Raw genomic sequence first — 20,296 nt, forward strand, 5'->3', positions numbered from 1 at the left:
TACTTAGTGCATGAACCCTAATGCCTCTCCATGAGGCGCTCTCCTCTTAGTACTTGTGACTTTATGCTTATTATAGGAATATCCCACATTTATTTATTCGCTAACAAACTTTATCGACAAAAACACACACAAACAAACAAAGTCCTCCGGCGAACGAGCAGCCTGTTTTATTTATACATCTACGTCATCACAAGACGGCCACGCCCACAGTCTGCTTACCAAGGTAACGTAGGCGGGCGCTTTCACGACCAATCACTGAAAAGGCTGGGCGGAGCTATGGATTCTGAGCGCCCTGTACTGAGTCTGCGCGTGTCCAACATGTCTTCTTGTACTGTGCACATGGAAGTCAGGGGCCACTCACCGGGAGCTTAGGGGCCACTGACGGCTGCCGTGAAAGTGCTGTTCTTGTCCACAGAGTGGTGAGTGTATGTGTAGTATTGTGATACTGCAGCTGCTGGGTAATAAACGTGGCATGGAAGTGTGCTGCAACGCTCTAGGTAGGTGTCAGAGCCTGCTGGGGGTTGTAGTACTCCACCAGTGTTTGCATATTGGGAATGTGCTGTCCATAGATCACCATGAAGCAGTCTGATGTCACCTGGGATTTTTGGTCGCTTTATGACTTTTTCATCCCTTTTTTATTCTAATTTTTTTTTGGGGGGGGTTGGGAGAAGTGACCAAAAACAGCAAATCGGCCATTGTGATTTTATTTATTTATTTATTTATTTATTTTTACGGTGTTTATTGTACTGGAGAAATGCATTTTATATGTTATTAGTTTGGTTGTTTTGGGATGCGGCAATGCCAATGATCACTCTTATTAAAAATTACGGATTTCAATTTTCTTAATTTTTTTTTTTTAAATATTTTTGAAAACTTTTTATTTTTATTTTAATGCTTATTTTAAAGGGGTTCACCAGGATAAAGACATTTTCTGTACAGCCTGCCATTGTGAATAGAAGATTCGTTCTTATCTCCTCCCGCATGTCCGTGGATGGTTTACATCCAGTGGTGTCTACGGTGATGTACCGGAGGACCAGGAAAGTAGGAATCTTCTATTGCCGGAGGCAGGCTGTGTGCAGTACAGAAACAGTGTTTATTCTCAGAGAACCCCTTTAGGTCCTATCTAGGGGACTTTAACATGTGATTGTCTGATCACTTCACCCATAGACTGCAACGATCTAACACTGGAGCCTATGGGAGTTTCACTATGCTCCTGTGGAGCTCTGCCACAGACCGGGCCTGATAGGAGCTTCACTATGGCAGGCCCGAGGCTGCCATAGCAACCAAGCGGCTCCCTCAGTCTTGGCACGAGGGAGCTCTTGGCTCGCTGGGAGTGCAGCATTCCCTGGAAAAGACCCCTCCGATGCCGTGATCGCAAATGACCACAGCATCTCTGCTCACCAAGAACAGCGCTGTACATTGTATAGTGCTCAACCCTATTCACTTCCATGGGGCTGAGCTGCTCCTAGGCCATGTGACTGATGAATGTGACATCACTCTGCCTAGGAAAAGCTGCGAGAAAGGCGTAGTGATCGTGCGAGCGCCGCTTCCTTCTCAAACAGCTGATCGGCGGGGGTCCCAGTTGTCGGACCCTCACCAATCAGATATTGATGACCTATCCAGACAGCTGAAATGAATAGGTCAGGATTCTGTCCTCAATACGAATGCGGCGATACCAAACTTGAACTTTTTTTTTGTTTTACTACTTTAAATAAAATTAAAACCTTTAGAAAAATCAAAACTTTATTTCCATCGTTATATTCTGACAGCCATAACCTTTTTTATATTGCGCTTGCTTTAGACATCGCACCCTGACGGAAAACTCGCTCATTTGAAAGAGGCCTTAACTCCTTACCGCATTTTGACGTACCGGTACGTCATTGCGTGCCAGGGGATGTATGGAGCGGGCCTCTGCAGTGAGCCCGCTCCATACGCGCGATCTGACGGCTGTATGATACAGCTAGCATCCGGCCGCCTCTGCCATTTAACCCCTCAGGTGCTGCGATCAAGGCTGATCGTGGCACCTGTGAAGTGAATCAGCTCCATCTTTCTTCCGATCGGAGCCCCCGCAGTGAAATCGCGGGGCTCCGATCGGTTGCCATGGCAGCCGGACGCTGCTGAAGTGATCCAGGCCTGACATGGCTTTCTCCATACTGAGCTATGCACGAGGCATAGGCGCTGAATATGGGGGCTAATTGTAAAAAAAAAAAAAAAAAAAAAATATACATACATGCATACTATCAGGGCAGCACACCTAGCAGTAAAAAATTCACCCATGCGTACAACGTTTCGGTCCACTTGCTGGGACCATTTTCAAGCAAAAATGGAAGTGCTGCGGTGTGTGTGTGTGTGTGTGTGTGTGTGTATGTATATATATATATATATATATATATATTTGAAAAGTTTGAATCGCCTCCCTTTCCCAATTTTACATATAAAAATACATAAACAATAAAAAATAAACATATTGGGCATCGCCGCGTCCGAAAATGTCTGAACTATTAAAATATTTTTTAAAAATTATTGTGCGGTGAACGCAGTAACAGAAAAAAACACGCAATTTGCCTTTTTTTTTGTCATTTTGTCCCAAAAAAAATTGAATAACGGTGTTTAAAACGTTTTATATACTACAAAAATGGCATCAATGAAAACTACAGTTCATTACGCAAAAAACAAGCTCTTATAAAGCTCTGTAGACCGCAATATAAAAAAGTTATGGCTGTCAGAATATAACGATGGAAATAAAGTTTTGATTTTTCTAAAGGTTTTAATTTTATTTAAAGTAGTAAAACAAAAAAAAAAAGTTCAAGTTTGGTATCGCCGCATTCGTATTGAGACGCCAAAAAAAGAAAGTCAGGTAATTTTTTAGTGAATAGTGAACGCTGTGATGTCAAAACCCCAAAAACCTTGGTAGAATTCAGTTTTTTTTTTTTTTTTTTCAATATTGCCACACAAATAATTTGGTTCCTTTTTTCTAATACAAGACATGGTAAATTAAAATGGTGGCATTAAAAAATGCATCTTGAACGGAATTGCGGACGCATTCATTCAAATGGGGCAGCCCGGACACGGAATTGCGGATCCGCACTTCCGGGTTTGCACTTCCGTTCCGCAAAAAAATAGAACATGTCCTATTCTTGTCCGCAATTGCGGACAAGAACAGGCATATTCTATTAGTGCCGGCGATGTGCGGTCAGCAAAATGCACATTGCCGCTTTCCGTGTTTTGCGGACATGTGAATGGAGCCTTAGATTGAGGTGATAGAAGCTCGTAGGGGGTCATTTACAAAGAGCGGCGTTTTACACCAGTCTTTGTCCCCCCCCCCCCTGCACTGCTGAAGGATGCGCCTAATTTATGATGAGGTGTAAATTCGGCAGTCTGTGCACCTTGACAGACATCATTTGTTAGTAAGTTTGTCAGGGCCGGTACCCCCCCCCCCCCCCCCCCCGGCTCGGCCTCCGTCACGCCCCCCCGCTTCTGCCAATTGGCGAGAACGGCATAAAAACACCCATGTGACGAAATATTGTTGCATGGGCATTTAAAAAGGGGCATAAAAATGTTAGTAAAAAGACTTTATTGAGGTCTTAGGGCTCTTTCACACCTGCGTTCTTTTCTTCCGGCATAGAGTTCCGTCGTCGGGGCTCTATGCCGGAAGAATCCTGATCAGGATTATCCTAATGCATTCTGAATGGAGAGAAATCCGTTCAGGATGCATCCGGATGTCTTCAGTTCCGGAACGGAACGTTTTTTGGCCGGAGAAAATACCGCAGCATGCTGCGCTTTTTGCTCCGGCCAAAAATCCTGAAGACTTGCCGCAAGGCCGGATCCGGAATTAATGCCCATTGAAAGGCATTGATCAGGATCCGGCCTTAAGCTAAACGTCGTTTCGGCGCATTACCGGATCCGACGTTTAGCTTTTTCTGAATGGTTACCATGGCTGCCAGGACGCTAAAGTCCTGACAGCCATGGTAAGTGTAGCGGGGAGCGGGGGAGCGGTATACTTACCGTCCGTGCGGCTCCCCTGGCGCTCCAGAGTGACGTCAGAGCGCCCCAAGCGCATGGATCATGTGATCGCATGGATCACGTCATCCATGCGCATGGGGCGCTCTGACGTCATTCTGGAGCGCCCCGGGAGCCGCACGGACTGTAAGTATACTGCTCCCCCGCTTCCCGCTCCTACTATGGCAACCAGGACTTTAATAGCGTCCTGGGTGCCATAGTAACACTGAAAGCATTTTGAAGACGGTTCCGTCTTCAAATGCTTTCAGTACACTTGCGTTTTTCCGGATCCGGCAGGCACCTCCGGCAACGGAAGTGCATGCCGGATCCCAACAACGCAAGTGTGAAAGAGGCCTTATTCAGCAGCGAGGAGAGACGGCGCTCTGTTTGAGAGGTCTCGGCACTCTAACCCCCACCTTTAATATGTCACTACGAGATATCAAAAGTTTTTAAAAAGTACGGGTGCACTTTAAGAAGGTGGGAACAGTTTTCTACTCCTTCTTGATGGTCACTGGCACCATGTCTGGTCCATATGGCTGTGCGATATCTCATGGGGCCACCATGTTACTGTACCTGTACAGATAATTTGTGCAATCGATGATGGGCAGACAGATACAAGCATAGTAGATGTCTGAATCTGTGGATAGAAATAAATCGCTGCCTCTCATATACATTGACTTTACATAAGAAATGCATAATAAACAACCCCCCCCCCCCCCCCCCCCGACCAATAAAGTCTATTCACCTAAAGCATGATGTGGACTGTCATTACACAGTTTGCCCACTAGGGTGTGCTGTTACTCCAGTACTTACATGTAATGCGCTCAGCTGGGCTCCCCATTCACAATCCTGCAAAGTGTTATTACATGGAATCTGCTTAGTATCCGCCTCTCATTGTTGTCAATGGGAAATCGGTACACTGGGATTTTTCTGCGTGAAAAAAAAACAACGTAATTTAAAATGGCGGGTGCCACGCACATGGATTAGCTTCATTGAATGGGGCTGTGGCATGTAGAACTGCAAATCCGTAGCAGGATTCAAAGTTTTAGATTTGTCTAACGGAAAAAAAGTCGCCGTGTGCACATACCCTCCGATGTCCGGCTTGTGCCCCAGAGCACGGAGGGGGTGGGGGAAGGAATAGCTCTTGGAAACAGTAGCATGTCAACTGTTGTTGTGTTTTTCTTGGGCAGTTTTCACACTTTTCAATGGAAGGATGAGATCTGCGCCAAAACGGCATTTAATCCGCACTAAAAAATACAATAAATAGTGCACATATATCTGAACACAGTGCTGCCATCCTAAGGCTACCGGCACATCAAAAAAAATCCACAGCACATCAATCTGCCTATTTGTCACATTTTTTTTTTTTTTTATGATGTTTTTTGGTGCAGATTTGATGCTGTTTTGCCGCAGATCTCGCCCCTTCCATTGCAAAGTGTGAAAACCGCACAAGAAAAATACAACAGGTGACACCCTGCAGATTTCAAAATCCGCACGGAAGAAAAAAAGCAAAGTGCACATGAGATTTGTCTAATCTCCTTCACTTTGCTGGTACTGGATTACTGCAAGGAAAAACCGCACGTAATCCGCATTGTGTGCAGGCAGCCTTAAGCCTCATTCACGGACGTGTCTCCCCGAACAGCACACCTCCTCGTTTATTGTAATGTGTGTATTCACACATCCGTGTTTTTAGCACGGCAGCCTGCTCTATTTTGTCTGTCCATCGCGCCCATTATAGTTTATGGGTCCGTGAAAAAACACGGATGCCATCTGTTTTTCATGCACTGTTAGGAGATGCAATGAAAATGAGTTTTGAACTGTAGAGAGTCTGTGACACACGGACCAAACATGGATCCCTCACGGATGAACCACTGACCATCCTATTACGGATTACAGCACGGACGTGTGACCGAGGCGTTAGTCTAATTACGGATGCTCAGGGCAGCCAGGGGACATTTCTCGGGATCCCCCGTGTCCTCGTCACGGGCTGGAATATGGTGCCCAGAAGTTGACTTTCATCCAGCGATAAATATAAGAATTCCTGCGGAAATGACCAAATCCCGTGTGATTCTTCACCTTTATCTGAGAACTCCTGCTCTGCTCTTATTGGGGAGATCGCCTACTTCCTGCCGCTCCGATGCTCCGGCTCTATGAAGCCTCCGAGCCTTTTCCTGTTGTTTGGCGCCTGCGGATTTGGTGCTATAGACGTCATGGGTTTCGGGGCTGAGTTCATATTTTTATTTAAAGGGATAATTCACCAAAATCGTAACTTCAGAACCTTTTATGTTGGGAGTGAGATCAAGAAAAGCGTAGCTTGGCTGTCAGTCCTCCTCTGCCCACGGACAGCCTGGTTGGATGCCCAGCTTTAGTTGTCAGGCTGGGGATCTATAGTAACCAGTTTGTGATGTATGGCGCTGTACTGGGAAGGGCTCCTGCACACAAACGTATTTTGTTTCCGTGTCCGTTCCGTGTGTTTTTTTTGCCGGATTGTATGTGGACCCATTGACTTCAATGGGTCTGCAAAAAAAAATGCTGACATCACACAGTTTGCTGTCCGCATCCATATGTCTGTTCCGTAGCCACACAAAAAATATAGAGCATGTGCTATCCTTGTCCATTTTGCGGACAAGGATAGGCATTTTTACAATGGATCCACCCAAAAAAACGGATGCAACACAGCGTCCTCCGTATTTTTTGCAGACCGCAAAATACAGATACAGCATCGCTAGCGCTCCCTTCAGAATTGCGGGAGCGCAAAGGGATTTCCAATTCAATGAGCAAACCCGAATCGCGTAAATAGCCTTTGAGTTTTTTTGTACATGCAGTCGTGTGCATGAGCCCTAAGCTGCTTGATAGCAGTCACGTAGCGCCATTCCCCTCCACGGCTTCAGAATGGAGTGGGCTGACAGGCGCTCAAAGGGCAGCCACTTTTCCCGACTCCATGCGCAGCCACTTTTCCCCCAGGATCCTAGTATGTCTGTGCTTATTTGGCCCTGACTTTATATTTAAAGGGGTTATCTAATACATAGTAAAAAGGCAGGAACAAGTGTAAACAAAAAAAAAAAAAAACAAAAAAAAAAACTGTCATTTTAAAAGTCCCGCCTTCTGGCGCCGTCGTGACAATGTCCTATCCGCTGGACCTTTGTGGTCACATGATGTGCCACTGGAAAGGCGGGACTTACAGAAGGGACGACCCATTTAAAGGGAATATTACACCAGACATTGATTTCTGCTTGTTATATTAGCGGTTGTGCAGGGTTAGGAAAAACATGGCTGCTTTCTACATAAAAAGGCGCCCCAGTGGTTTACAGGTTGTGTGTGGTATTGCAGCTCAGTCCCATTCACTTCAGCGGAGGTGAGCTACAATACCTTCACAGCCCACGGACAAGGAAGTGTGGGGGGTTTCATCAGTATTAAAATCCAGGAAAAAACACTTTAAGTTCTGGAGTCAGTGATTTGAGGTTACCGAAAAGCCCTAGAGAAATCCCAGGTACTGCCATGATATCGGCGCAGAGGTGACTGGATCATACGGGTCAGCGTCTCTCATCCTCATGATGTTGCATGCTGCTTTAGTTAGGAATATAGGCCGTGTGGATTTAATCTGCTCGCAGCACGTGGGATTATCTCTAATCTGACCGGCCGCAGGTTCTCAATGTCGCAGGCGGACATTCTGCCTCTGTCTTTCCTCAAAGTCGGCAGAGAGCGCGGCATTGATCTGCTCCTCCGATCCTCCTCTCTTACCGGGGGTCCCCGTGCCGTTTGCTGTGCACGATCCCCACTTTCACAAATTATAACAAGTGCCTCGTACTCCGCGGGCAATTACCCGTCATTGCAGGCGGTTATATGCACCCACAGTCACCTGCCTGGACAGATAGGTTGTACGGGAGGGGGGAAGAAAGAGCTGAAATGTTATCTGTCATATATCCTTTGAGAGTCTATCATTAGATGCAGTGTCACCCGGGAGTGACCTGACGCTGGCGCCCTGCCCGGCCGTTTTCTAAGGTTGCGTTGCTCAAATTTCACGGCAAAAAGCTGCTAATCAAGCACACTTGGCGAATATAATCTGAGCAGGTATTTAAGGGCTAAAATCGGCATAGAGTGCCACTGTGAGCTGCTATATCTGAGCGATGTATTACTACCGCCGTCCTGCCAGTTTTTTTTCTAGGGGGTGTTAACAGGCCTGGCGTATGCCATGGGTAGTAAAGTGTAGTCGACAGCACATTATACTACAGCTGACACCCCCCCCCTCCGTGTCCCAGTGTTTTCCGCTGGATGATCAGTGAGGTTGTCAGAAGAGGACAACTGTTTGGAAGTTTGTCGGGTGATCTGTCGTATACGTGGCCCATAGGATCGTTTGTGGGCAGCACGTCGCCCTGTGGAAACATACAGGTGCTGCCACAGGGCGATGACCAGGAACAAACCGATAAATCCCAATCATTGCAGCCGCGTTTACATCATCATTTCCCCCCCCCCCCCTCTGTAAATGCAGCTTTTAAAGGGGACCCCTCACCTCGCCTGACATATTTTAGTAACTACTTGCATTCCCATGTAATAACATCTATTCCTATGACTGTGTGTGTTGTATTATTCCTGCCAGAAACTAAGAATGAATTACTAGCAGTCGGCAATGAATGTCCAGATGGGTGCGACTACTTGGGGGCGTACCGTTGTGTAGTCTGATTGAAGGGTGTCGGACTGTGCAGGGACACCCCTCTCCTCCAGCTATTAACAAAAAGCTGGACCTTTATCGCAGAATGATGGCAATTCATTCATAAACTTTCAGAAGTAATAATAGAGGAATAGCACAACATACAGTCATAAGAAATGATGCTCTGTTATTACATGGGGGGTGCAAATGGTTGCTAAAACCGACCTGTCAGGAGCGGTGAGGGGCCCGCTAATAATAAGTACGTGGCGGAATGATTGTCATAGAGATCACTACTCTGAGCGCTCTGCCCCTTCGGCTTTCATTAAGGGCTCATTCAGACGGCCGTATGCTGTCCACAAAAATGCGGATCCGTTTATTTGCGGATAGTTCAGCATGTCCGCAAAAAATAACGGATTGCTTTCAGTTTTTTTGCTGATCCATAGACTTCAATAGGGCCATGTCCTGATTTTCACAGACAAGTATAGGACGCGTTTAATTTTTTTGCTGAGCCGTGCAATGGAAGAAAAGTGCCCCATAGATGTGAATGGGACCGCATCTAATCCGCCAAAAAAACGGATCTGCATTTTTGCGGACAGCATACGGCCGTCTGAATGAGCCCTAACTGCTCTGAGCGCTCTGCCCCTTCGGCTTTCATTATCTCTGCTCTGAGCGCTCTGCCCCTTCGACCTTTATTGTCTCTGCTTTTAGCACTCTACCCCTTTTGGCTTTCACTGCCTCTGCTCGACGAGTACGGGTCCTATATACTTTCTGTGGATCTGTACTCCACACGCCCGGCCAGCCCTTCAGCTTTCATTACCTCTGCTCTGAGCGCTCTACCCCTTCAGCTTTCATTACCTCTGCTCTGAGCGCTCTACCCCTTTTTGGCTTTCATTGCCTCTGCTCTGAGCGCTCTACCCCTTTTTGGCTTTCATTGCCTCTGCTCTGAGCGCTCTACCCCTTTTTGGCTTTCATTGCCTCTGCTCTGAGCGCTCTGCTCCTGAGCGCTCTACTCTGGCTGCATGATGACATCCCGGACAACGCTCTCCATCTCCATGGATTTAACTTTGTTCGTGCGGACCGCGTACCATCCCTTTCGGGGAAGTCCAAAGGCGGCGGCATCTGCTTCTACATCAGTGCTACCTGGTGCCCTAATGTCTCCCTCTTAGAACGGATGTGCACTGCGAACCTTGAGGCGCTCCTCATCAACTGCAGGCCGGCCTACTCGCCAAGGGAGTTCTCTTCGTACGTGCTGGTGGGTGTTTACATCCCCCCCCCCCCGACGCTGACACCGGTAATGCCCTACAGGCCCTCAGCGATACCATCGCACACTGGGAGTCGGCCCTTCCTGGCTCACTGTTTATTGTGTTGGGTGATTTTAATAAAGCGGACCTCCGTTGTGTCCTACCACGCTACTCCCAGCACATTGATTGTCCCACGAGACTCTCGAACACCTTGGATCATTGTTACACGCCTCTAAGGAAAGCGTACAAAGCCGTCCCGAGAGCCGCATTAGGCTCATCCGACCACTGCCTTGTCCATCTGGTCCCCTCCTACAGACGTCGCCTAGAGTCATCGAAACCGATCCGTAGAACTTCCAGAGTGTGGTCCGAGGAGGCCAAGCTACAACTACAGGCATGTTTTGACTGCACAGACTGGGGAGCCCTAGAAGAGAATGACCTGGACACCTGGGCGGATTTTGTCTCCTCGTACATCAGTTTCTGCGAAGACTCCTGCATCCCCTCAAGATCATACACGATTTACCCAAATGACAAACCGTGGTTCACGAACAAGCTCAAACAACTACGCAGGCGCAAGGAAACCGCGCATAAATCCGGTAATCAATTAGAATACAGACTGGCTAAAAACTGCCTTAGGCCTCATGCACACGACCGTTGTGTGCACCCGTGGCCGTTGTGCCGTTTTCAGGTTTTTTTCGCGGACCCATTGACTTTTAATGGGTCCGTGGAAAAATCGGAAAATGCACTGTTAAATATGACCTGTCCTATTTTTTTCACGGCCAACGGTTCACGGACCCATTCATTCAATGGGTCCGTGAAAGAACACGGATGCACACAAGATTGGCATCCGTGGCCGTAGGTTAGTTTTTATACAGATGGATCTGAAGATCCGTCTGCATAAAGCTTTTTCAAAGCTGAGTTTTCACTTCGTGAAAACTCAGGACCGACAGTATATTCTAACACAGAAGCGTTCCCATGGTGATGGGGACGCTTCTAGTTAGAATACACTACAAACTGTGTACAAGACTGCCCCCTGCTGCCTGGCAGCACCCGATCTCTTACAGGGGGCCGTGATCAGCACAATTAACCCCTTCAGGTGCGGCACCTGAAAGGGTTAATTGTACTATCATATCCCCCTGTAAGAGATCAGGGGGAAGCCCCCCCCCCCCCCCCCCAGTTTGAATATCATTGATGGCCAGTGCGCCCCCCCCCCCACACTGGCCACCAATGTTGTTAATGCTATAGAGGGAGGGGGGGCCGATGGGGGGCGCACACTGTGCCACCAACGATTTATTACAATAGAGGGAGAAAGGGGGGGGCGCACACTGTGCCACCAACGATTTATTACAATAGAGGGAGGAAGGGGGGGGCGCACACTGTGCCACCAACGATTTATTACAATAGAGGGAGGAAGGGGGGGGCGCACACTGTGCCACCAACGATTTATTACAATAGAGGGAGGAAGGGGGGGGGCGGGGGGGGCGCACACTGTGCCACCAACGATTTATTACAATAGAGGGAGGAGGGGGGGGGGGGGGGCCGCACTGGCCATCAATGATATTCAAACTGGGGAGGGGGGGGGGGTCACGATCTAACTCGTATCCGACAGTATATTCTAACATAGAGGTGTTCCCATGGTGATGGGGACGCTTCAAGTTAAAATATACCATCGGATTGGAGAAAACTCCGATCCGATGGTATAAAAGGGACTCCAGACTTTACATTGAAAGTCAATGGGGACGGATCCGTTTGAAATTGCACCATATTGTGTCAACGTCAAACGGATCCGTCCCCATTGACTTGCATTGTAATTCAGGACGGATCCGTTTGGCTCCGCACGGCCAGGCGGACACCAAAACGACTTTTTTTTCATGTCCGTGGATCCTCCAAAAATCAAGGAAGACCCACGGACGAAAAAACGGTCACGGATCACGGAAAAACGGGACCCGTTTTTGCGGACCGCAAAAAAATACGTTCGTGTGCATGAGGCCTTAATCGGGAACTGCGTGCGGCGAAACGGGCATACGCAGAACGCATCCACCCTTCTCTACGCTCAAACGACCGGAGGGCGGTCTGGAAGGGCCTTAGGTCTGCGACTAACTACAACCCCCCCCCCCCCCCCCCCCCCCGGCGCTCACTACCCCTTGTCAGGCATTGGCAGAGGAGTTGGGCAGGTTCTACAGCAGATTCGAGACCTCGACTCAGGGTGATGTAACTCGGACAATGCCCCCTAGAGTGGGCACCCCAGTCCCTGCTGCCACATTATCTGGCCCGCTCGCTGACTTCGCTGATCCCCCTACAGTGAATGTGACTACGGTTCGCACCCTGCTGTCCAAGCTAAATGCAAGGAAAGCCCCCGGTCCCGATGGTGTCACTCCTGCGTGCCTGAAATATTGCTCAGTACGATTGGCCCCGGCCCTCACCCCAATCTTTGACAGATCTCTTAAGGAGGGATATGTCCCCGCCTGCTTTAAGAACTTAACTATCATCCCTGTGCCGAAGAAACAGGGCGTTTCTGATCTAAACAACTTCCGGCCCGTGGCTCTGACTTCGGTGGTCATGAAGACCCTAGAGAAGGTGGTCCTCTCCATCCTGAAGCCCGCCACTCTGGACCGGCTGGACCCTCTGCAATTCGCCTACAGGGCAAACAGATCCACTGACTATGCGATTAACATGTGCCTAGAGTACGTCGCTGAACACCTCGACAAACCCAACACATACGCGAGAATCCTCCTTCTAGACTTCAGCTCGGCTTTTAATACCATCTCCCCCAGCATCCTGCAGAGTAACCTCACGGTGCTTGATGTCCACCCAACACTACGACATTGGATCATGGACTTTCTCACTAACAGGTCCCAGGTCATCAGATTGGGCAATCTGACCTCCAAACCGAGGGTCACCAACACTGGCGCCCCTCAGGGATGTGTACTATCGCCGTTCCTGTTCTCTCTGTACATGAACGAGTGCAGATCGGAGGAGGCCTCAGTTAAAGTCATCACGTAGCGACAGCGATGAACAGGCCTACCGTAAGGAAATCGACAGGGTCAGCAACTGGTGTGGCGCGCACAATCTAGTCCTAAACGCCACAAAGACAGTCAAGCTGGTCGTCGACTTCAGGAAGGTAAGGGTAGTCGTCCCCCCCGACCTATATTGACGGATCTGAAGTCGCAAGGGTACCCAGTGCCCGCCTCCTAGGCACGACAATCTCTGAGGACTTATCCTGGCGTCCCAACATCTCGTCCATCATAAAGAAGGCTCACCAGCGGCTCTTCTTCCTTCGACAACTGAGGAAGTTCGGCATGGCTCAGGACCTACTGAAGTCCTACTCCTGTACCATCGAGTCTGTACTGTGCTTGTCTCTTCTGGTGTGGTATGCCGGCTCATCAGCCAGTGACAAGCGCAAACTACAAAGGGTCATCAGCTCGGCGGAGAGAACTACTCGACTGCCACTACCACCCCTTGACTCTATCTTCTCCAACAGACTGCGCTCCAGGGCTCTGAAAATATCCAATGACCACTCCCATCCGGGCCATCATCTCTTCAGACATCTAAAGTCCGGCCGCAGGTATCGGGCCATCCCTGCAAGGACATCGAGGAGGCTGAACGCTTTCTTCATAACGGCCATCAGACTGCTGAACTCACCACGCCCCATCTCCCGCCCATAATCCCTCACCCCTGATGTGCCCATTGCATAACCCTACCCCCTCCCACCCCTAGTATTATGCCTTTACCTGTGCCTAACCCAATTCCGAGCACGATCGACTGTGTCGTGTTTGGTGAATAAAGTTGATTCTGATTACCTGTGCTCTGAGCGCTCTACCCCTTCGACCGTCATTGTCTCTGCTTTTAGCACTCTACCCCTTTTTGGCTTTCATAACCTCTGCTCTGAGCACTCTACCCCTTTTGGCTTTCACTGCCTCTGCTCTTATACTTTCTGTGGATCTGTACTCAACACGCCCGGCCAGCCCTACAGAGGCAATAAAAGCCGAAGAGGCAGAGTGATCAGAGCACCACTTCTGCTGCTTTACCAACGGGGCAATGATCAGGAATCAGCAGTTTGTTCCCGATCATTGCCCTGGGTATCAGTCCATGTAAATGGGCACTACGGTTCCCCTTGAAACTACTTTGAAGGTTGTATTATAGAATTGCTTGAGACGTGAGTTATTTTTTTTCACAGCTCAGCGTCTGTCCGCAGGCAGAGACTGCTCAGGGTAGTACGTCGTCAAGCCTTGCACAAAGCATAACTCTGAAGTTCTAACTTTGCTGTCATGCACACAGCCCTCGTACGGACACAGGTGACCCATAGCGTGCCTTCCGTTTTCATGCAGGTCTCATGATCATTGCTCCTAGGGGTGACCGTGGCTCCACATGTTGTGAATGGGACAGTAAAATCAAGTATAGAAGCCCCCTTTATGTTGTAGAGCTCTACGGGATTTTCATGTAAGTTTTTGGAAGGTTTACGACCCAGCGATGATTATTTGATGCCTCATGTGACAAATCTAATTAATTAAGTTATTGGGAAGACTTGACTAAACTGATCTGAAGCCTCGGGGGAGCCGGTGTCTTGTAATTACAGCAAATGTCTGCACCGACGGCTTGTTAATCTGTGTCTGTGCACTGGCTTCCCGGCATAATATTCAACGTGGTTTTACTTTTATATTGTCATCTGCAGTTTCAGAGATCGGTCCGGAAATTACATATATGCATCTTATAGATATTTGACTGGTGGGGCTCCAACACACGAGGTCTGACCTCTGAAACCCCCACAATATGGAGGGGCCACGATGTGCATTTAACACTGCGTCCCCGTCTAAGTTCTCCCTAAATAGCGCCCCACCTGGCTGTGCAGGGAACTGCAACATGGCCCTGTTTGTTTTAAAATTGCACTGCAGTCCCTTCGTTCTGTGGATCAGTGGGGATCCCCTTTAATAGATATTCCTGGAAAAGGCTTCAAAGTCGTGTTCTCCATCTTGTAGCTGTCATACATTTGTGGGTCTAGTCGGAGCACGCTGAGTTAGATTCACAACAGCTGGGGTGCCGCTGATTGCGGACCATTGTTCAACACCCCAATAAAATAAAAAAAACTGGGGGGAAACTGAGAGGGAAAGCCACTCCAAGGCTCCCATCCCTGCTGCTCTACTGGGAAGCAGAAGTGTGACGTCCCTTCCGTTTTCATGTGGACTGCAGCAGACACTATTGGCCCCAGTGTTCCCCTAGCGGCATGTCACCACCGAGGCCAATGACTGGCTGCAGTGGTCTATGACCACAGAAGTGATGTCACACCTCCGTTCTGCTGGGGACAAGAGCCTCTGCGATAGAGCAGCTTTGAACATGAGTGGATTTCTTTCTCTACCAGTTTTCCAGCCTTAGATAAATTTAATATTTGGGGGGGGGGGGGCATACAACCCCTTTTTAAGGTAGCTGATTTATTTTATTCACTTCTATAGCGCTGACATATTCCGCAGCGCTTTACAGACATTAGCATCCAACTGTCCCCAATGGAGCTCACAATCTAAGGTCCCTATCAGTATGTCTTTGGAGTGTGGGGGGAAACCCACGCAAACACGAGGAGAACATACAAACTCCATGCAGATGTTGTCCTTGGTCGGATTCCAACCTAGGATACCAGTGCTAACCACTGAGCCACCGTGCTGCCCATGTAGGCAGTCAAATTCATCCTGCTGCTTTGGGTCATTGATGGGCTTGCACCACATAATACTTCTTCTCCATCTTGGTAGTTGGTCGCTTCCCCAGACATCACTGACATGTCTTACTGCTGGGAAATAACCACGTTTTGTGTTTCACATCGCTCATCTTAATTATCTTTTATTATGTTTTTATTAGATCTAAAGGGAATATCGGAAGATCTGTCTTCTTCATCATGGAAGCTTTAGCAGAAGAGCTTTCACACCTCAACCTAGCGAGGCGTTCAGCCATGAAAGACAGCTCGACTTACATCCTTGACATTGACGTGTCGAAATCAGTGGAGGAACAAAACAGTCAGACGGTTGCAATTCTGTGCTCGGATAAAACGATCAGGTTATATAACAAGGAAACCATGGCCTGTCTGCACGAGTACAACGCGAGACCCACTGTGCTGAGCGGCGTGCGCTTCTCCCACACAAACAGCAATCTGGTGTTTTCAGCCTGCAGCGATGCCACTGTAAAACTTTGGGACGCCCGTGTGTCGGGCACTGATGCTGTACAGCAATATACTGGTTACCCGTCCAACGTCTTCATCAGCTTCGATGTTGGCTCTAATGACCTTGTTGTCTGTGCCGGCACAGAGAAAGTAGGTGATGACGTGTATCTGGTCTTCTGGGATGGAAGATACACTCCGGATACAGAATCTAAAGAACCTCTCGGTGTTTATTCAGAGTCTCACAACGATGACATCACTCAAGTTCGCTTTCATCCAACCAACCCAAGCCTGGTGGCGACCGGTTCCACCGATGGTCTGGTCAATGTGTTTGATCTCAATGAAGATAACGAAGATGATGCGTTGACTTCTACCTGCAATTCCGAATCCTCTGTGAATATCATTGGGTGGGCAGGAAGGGATGATAAGCAGGTATACTGCCTGACGCACAGCGAAGGGTTCCTCTGGTGGGATCTCGACCAGGTGGACACAGAGGAACCGATTACTCTCTGTAAGGTAGAGGACATGAGGGAACATGTTAGCGGATGTCACATTGACTATCTCATTGCTGGTTTCTATAATAGGGGAAGGGATGCGTTGCTGCTTCTCGGAGGGACTCAAGATGGGGACATCAGTTTGTTGAATTGTAATTTTGAGAAGGTCACGCATCTAAAAACCCTAACTGGTGGGCACAGCACCATCGTGCGCTCAGTCTACTGGTGTGGAGACGATGACTCCTTGATAAGTGGTGGGGAAGACGCTCAATTGTTGTTATGGAAGCCGAAAGTCAAGGACATGTCGCCTAAAAAGAGGGACTCAAAGAAAGCAGCTTCCTCTGTGCAGCAGAGGGTTCGTATGCACAACACCAAATCCTTCTTGAGCAAGCAAAAATGATCATCGTTAAGTCCTATGGGCTCATGGTATTGTATGCATACCACGTTTAGGTCCGTAAATGTCTCATTACATTGCTGAGAAAATGATATTTTTTTTTTATATATGCAAATGAGCCTCTAGGAGCAATGGGGGCGTTTCCATTACTCCTAGAGGCTCTGCTCTCTCTGCAACTGCTGCGTCCCCTGCACTTTGACAGGGCCAGGCGCAATCACCTTTATACTGCCTGGTCCTGTCACTCAAATTGGAAAGGGGCGAGGCAGTTACAGAGAACGGAGCTTCTAGGTGTAATGGTAACGCCCCCGTTGCTCCTAGAGGCTCATTTGCATATATTAAAACCTTGTTTTTCTCAGCAATGTGGGCACATATGAACATGGGACCAACACGGATGCCTTCAGACGCCGAGCACACATAACAGGTCAGCCAGTGTCATAGGTACAGATCTGCTAAAAGATGCCCTTTAACGGAGTTTGGATTTTTTACAAATATTTTTACTCACTGGTTATAAAGTTAAGATTTTAAGAGAGGGCGTCATCCATATTCTAGGAGACATGTATAATGAATGGGTCTTTTAATAACCTTTTTGTATGGGAATTTATATTTTTATTGGAGCTGCCCCCTTGGTTTTAGTAACCTAGAAGATTGACGGCTGACCAAGACCCCCTGGTCCGTCTGATCTGCCCCTCAGGTAGTTATGTGCTTATTTCAGGCCGCTTTACATCCACGGTCTAATTTCCAACCATGTCGTCTGCTGAAAGTTTGTTCCAAGTGTATACTCGCCTCCCCCAATTTCAGATTGTACCCCGTTGTTCTTGTTTAGTTTTAATCTTATAGATTTTAATCTGTTAATTAGAATAGGGGGTGTACAGCCTGCAGTCCATGCTGCATTCAGAGCAGACCCCAATCCTCAGGATAGGTCATCAATATGAGATTGGTGGGGGTCCGACTCCCGGCACCATACCGATTATCTGTGCCCAGAGGCCTCGGTGCTCTGAGAATGCTTAGACCTCTTTCTAGGCCAGTGACGACATGTTCATCGGTTACATGGCCTAGGCGCAGCTCAGTCCCATTTAAGTGAATGGGGCTGGGCTGCAATACCAAGCACAGCCACTACACAGTGGACGGCGCTGTACTTGGTAAGCAGCGGTGCTCACTGGAGACCCTCCTCAAATAGCGGATCGGCAGAGGTTCCGGGAGTCTGACCGATGTGATATTGATGACCATTCGATCAATATGTAAATCCCAGAAAACCCTTTTAAATTTTACCGTGGGCTTTGGGATTGGTTTATTCTGCCAACATGACCCTCTGACCAGAAAAGGTTGTGTACCCCTATCTAAAAGGTCGATTGCTTCATTGAATGTAATAGGGGCAGTTGTACTGGTGCCTTACTGCATAATGCCCATATCACCACGTGCTGTATAGTTGCCACTGGAACAGAAATGTAAAACAGTAAATTTGGATTGTAAATTATTTTCTGAATATCATTGTATTTTTAAATAAAAGGAGTTTGGTACTTTGTGTTCCACATCCACGTTTCCCCTGTGACTGCTTTATATGATACTTTCTGTATAAAATGAGCGTCTGTGAAAATAAGGTTTTATGAGATTGCTGTGTGCGACCATCCGACTCAGGACCAGAACTCTGCTACTGTCTGCACTGTACAGGGTCACTCTGTGTAGACTAGGGCTGCAGCAAACAATTATTTTAGAAATCGCGTATTCTATCGATTATTTTTATGATTAATAGAGTAATCTAATAAGAAAAAATGAATATACTGTTTTCCCTTATAAAAACCTCATCAGTCCCCAACACCCTTTGTTCCCCCCTGTGTGATCAGCCCCGGGCGCCCGGCCTTAGTCACACCAACTTACCTTTCCAGCAGGGGCGCCGCCAACACTCCATCGTTCCGCGCTGCTCTGCGTCTGATGTCACACTGCGCGTCAGGCCACGGCGTGCGTACGTCAGGAGGTCAGTGCAGCGCGGGACCATGGATGTGCTGTGGAGTGTCCGGAGGCCCCCTGCTGGAAAGGTGAGTATTGCGGGCCAGCGGGAGACCACTGAGCGGGAGTATTGGCAAGCGCTTCACTGCCGCTCCGTGGTCACGTGACACAAACGAATCTTCGATGCAAAAAATTTGCATCAAGGATTTTTTAAATTTTTTGTTTGTGTCGAATTACTCAATGTAATTGTTTCAGCCCTAGTGTAGACCTAATCAAGTGACAAGTCTCAAATGTCAACTTTCTATTTATTTCCAGGAGGAATAATGGAAACGGCACAACGCTCAGATCTAAGAAAGAATGTTTCAAGTGGTTGTCCTATTAAGACAACTTAAAGGGGTTCTCCAGGCTTTTTATAAAAAACTGGCCTGTGGAATTGTTTAGTTACCCATCCCTCGTTTCGCCTATGCCACCGTCCCCACTGCACTCACAGGCTGCGGGCTCTTCTCATCAGATGTGTTGGGCTTCTTTTCATAAGTCAATGCAGCTGAACAAGAAGAGAAGCCAGGAGAATCCCTTTAATCGGTGGGGTCTGACAGCTGGGGCCCATGTTCCACATTTGAATGGAGTGGCAGACGCGCGTAAATGTCCGACTCATCCACTCAACTCTATGTGACGGCCAAAGATAAGAGTAAAAGTGCTCAGCTATCACCAGCAGTCGCTGTAGAGTTAAATGGTGTGGCAGCACAGATGCTTGAATGCCTCTATTCAAATGGCAGGGCCCCAATGGTTGGACACCTGCCGATCAATCACTTATCCCCTATCCTAAGTTGTAATGGAGCAAGCCCTTTAAGCATTTTTTTTTTTTTTTAGATCTGAGCATTGTGCAGTTCTTCTGTTAAAATACTGGAACCCCTTTACCAACCCTCCCCCCCCCCCCCCTTCTTGCACAACCCCTTTAAGCATTTAGCTGATGGGGAGAACACGTATTTTTTACTAAAGCAGACCTGTCAGGAGCGCAGCTGGGTCCCCCTGGAGCTCACCTTTCCTACCTCAATATGTATTCTAAGAACTGCCACGTTACTCATTCATAATACAATCGCCAAGAAGATAAGAGGCCCTCACGCCCCAATCCGTCCTGACCCAATCACCCACCTGACTCAGGAGCTTCCTGCGGCTGACTCACCTGTCATTAGTGACATGTCCACATACTACATCAACCCATGCAATAGTTGAAATAGTTTTCTATGTTAACCCTTCCCTGTAGACTAGCAAAACACAGATTTGCATTGGCCATGGCTAGGGATGAAACTTCGTTCTGATACTGTACGGAGCAGGAGCTCGGTACAGTACTAGAATGTATTGGCTCTGATGAGCCGACGTTATAGACTTCGCGCAATAACTTCATACATTAATTTGTACTGTAAAAACCATTTCCCGAAC

The 20,296-nt window shown here is 48.0% G+C and overlaps 1 protein-coding gene across 1 annotated transcript; it reads left to right on the forward strand.

Annotated features, from left to right (window-relative positions):
- Nucleotides 1-292: 292 nt before the first annotated feature.
- WDR89 (WD repeat domain 89) lies at nt 293-18,436 on the forward strand. The gene is made up of 2 exons (XM_040411756.1): nt 293-419; nt 15,730-18,436. Exon 2 carries the CDS (start codon nt 15,767-15,769, stop codon nt 16,916-16,918), a length of 1,152 nt encoding a protein of 383 aa, XP_040267690.1. The 5' UTR covers nt 293-419; nt 15,730-15,766; the 3' UTR covers nt 16,919-18,436.
- Nucleotides 18,437-20,296: the final 1,860 nt, after the last annotated feature.

The sequence above is a fragment of the Bufo bufo genome, chromosome 11 (genome assembly GCF_905171765.1).
Source record: "Bufo bufo chromosome 11, aBufBuf1.1, whole genome shotgun sequence".
In the NCBI taxonomy this organism is placed as follows: Eukaryota; Metazoa; Chordata; class Amphibia; order Anura; family Bufonidae; genus Bufo; species Bufo bufo.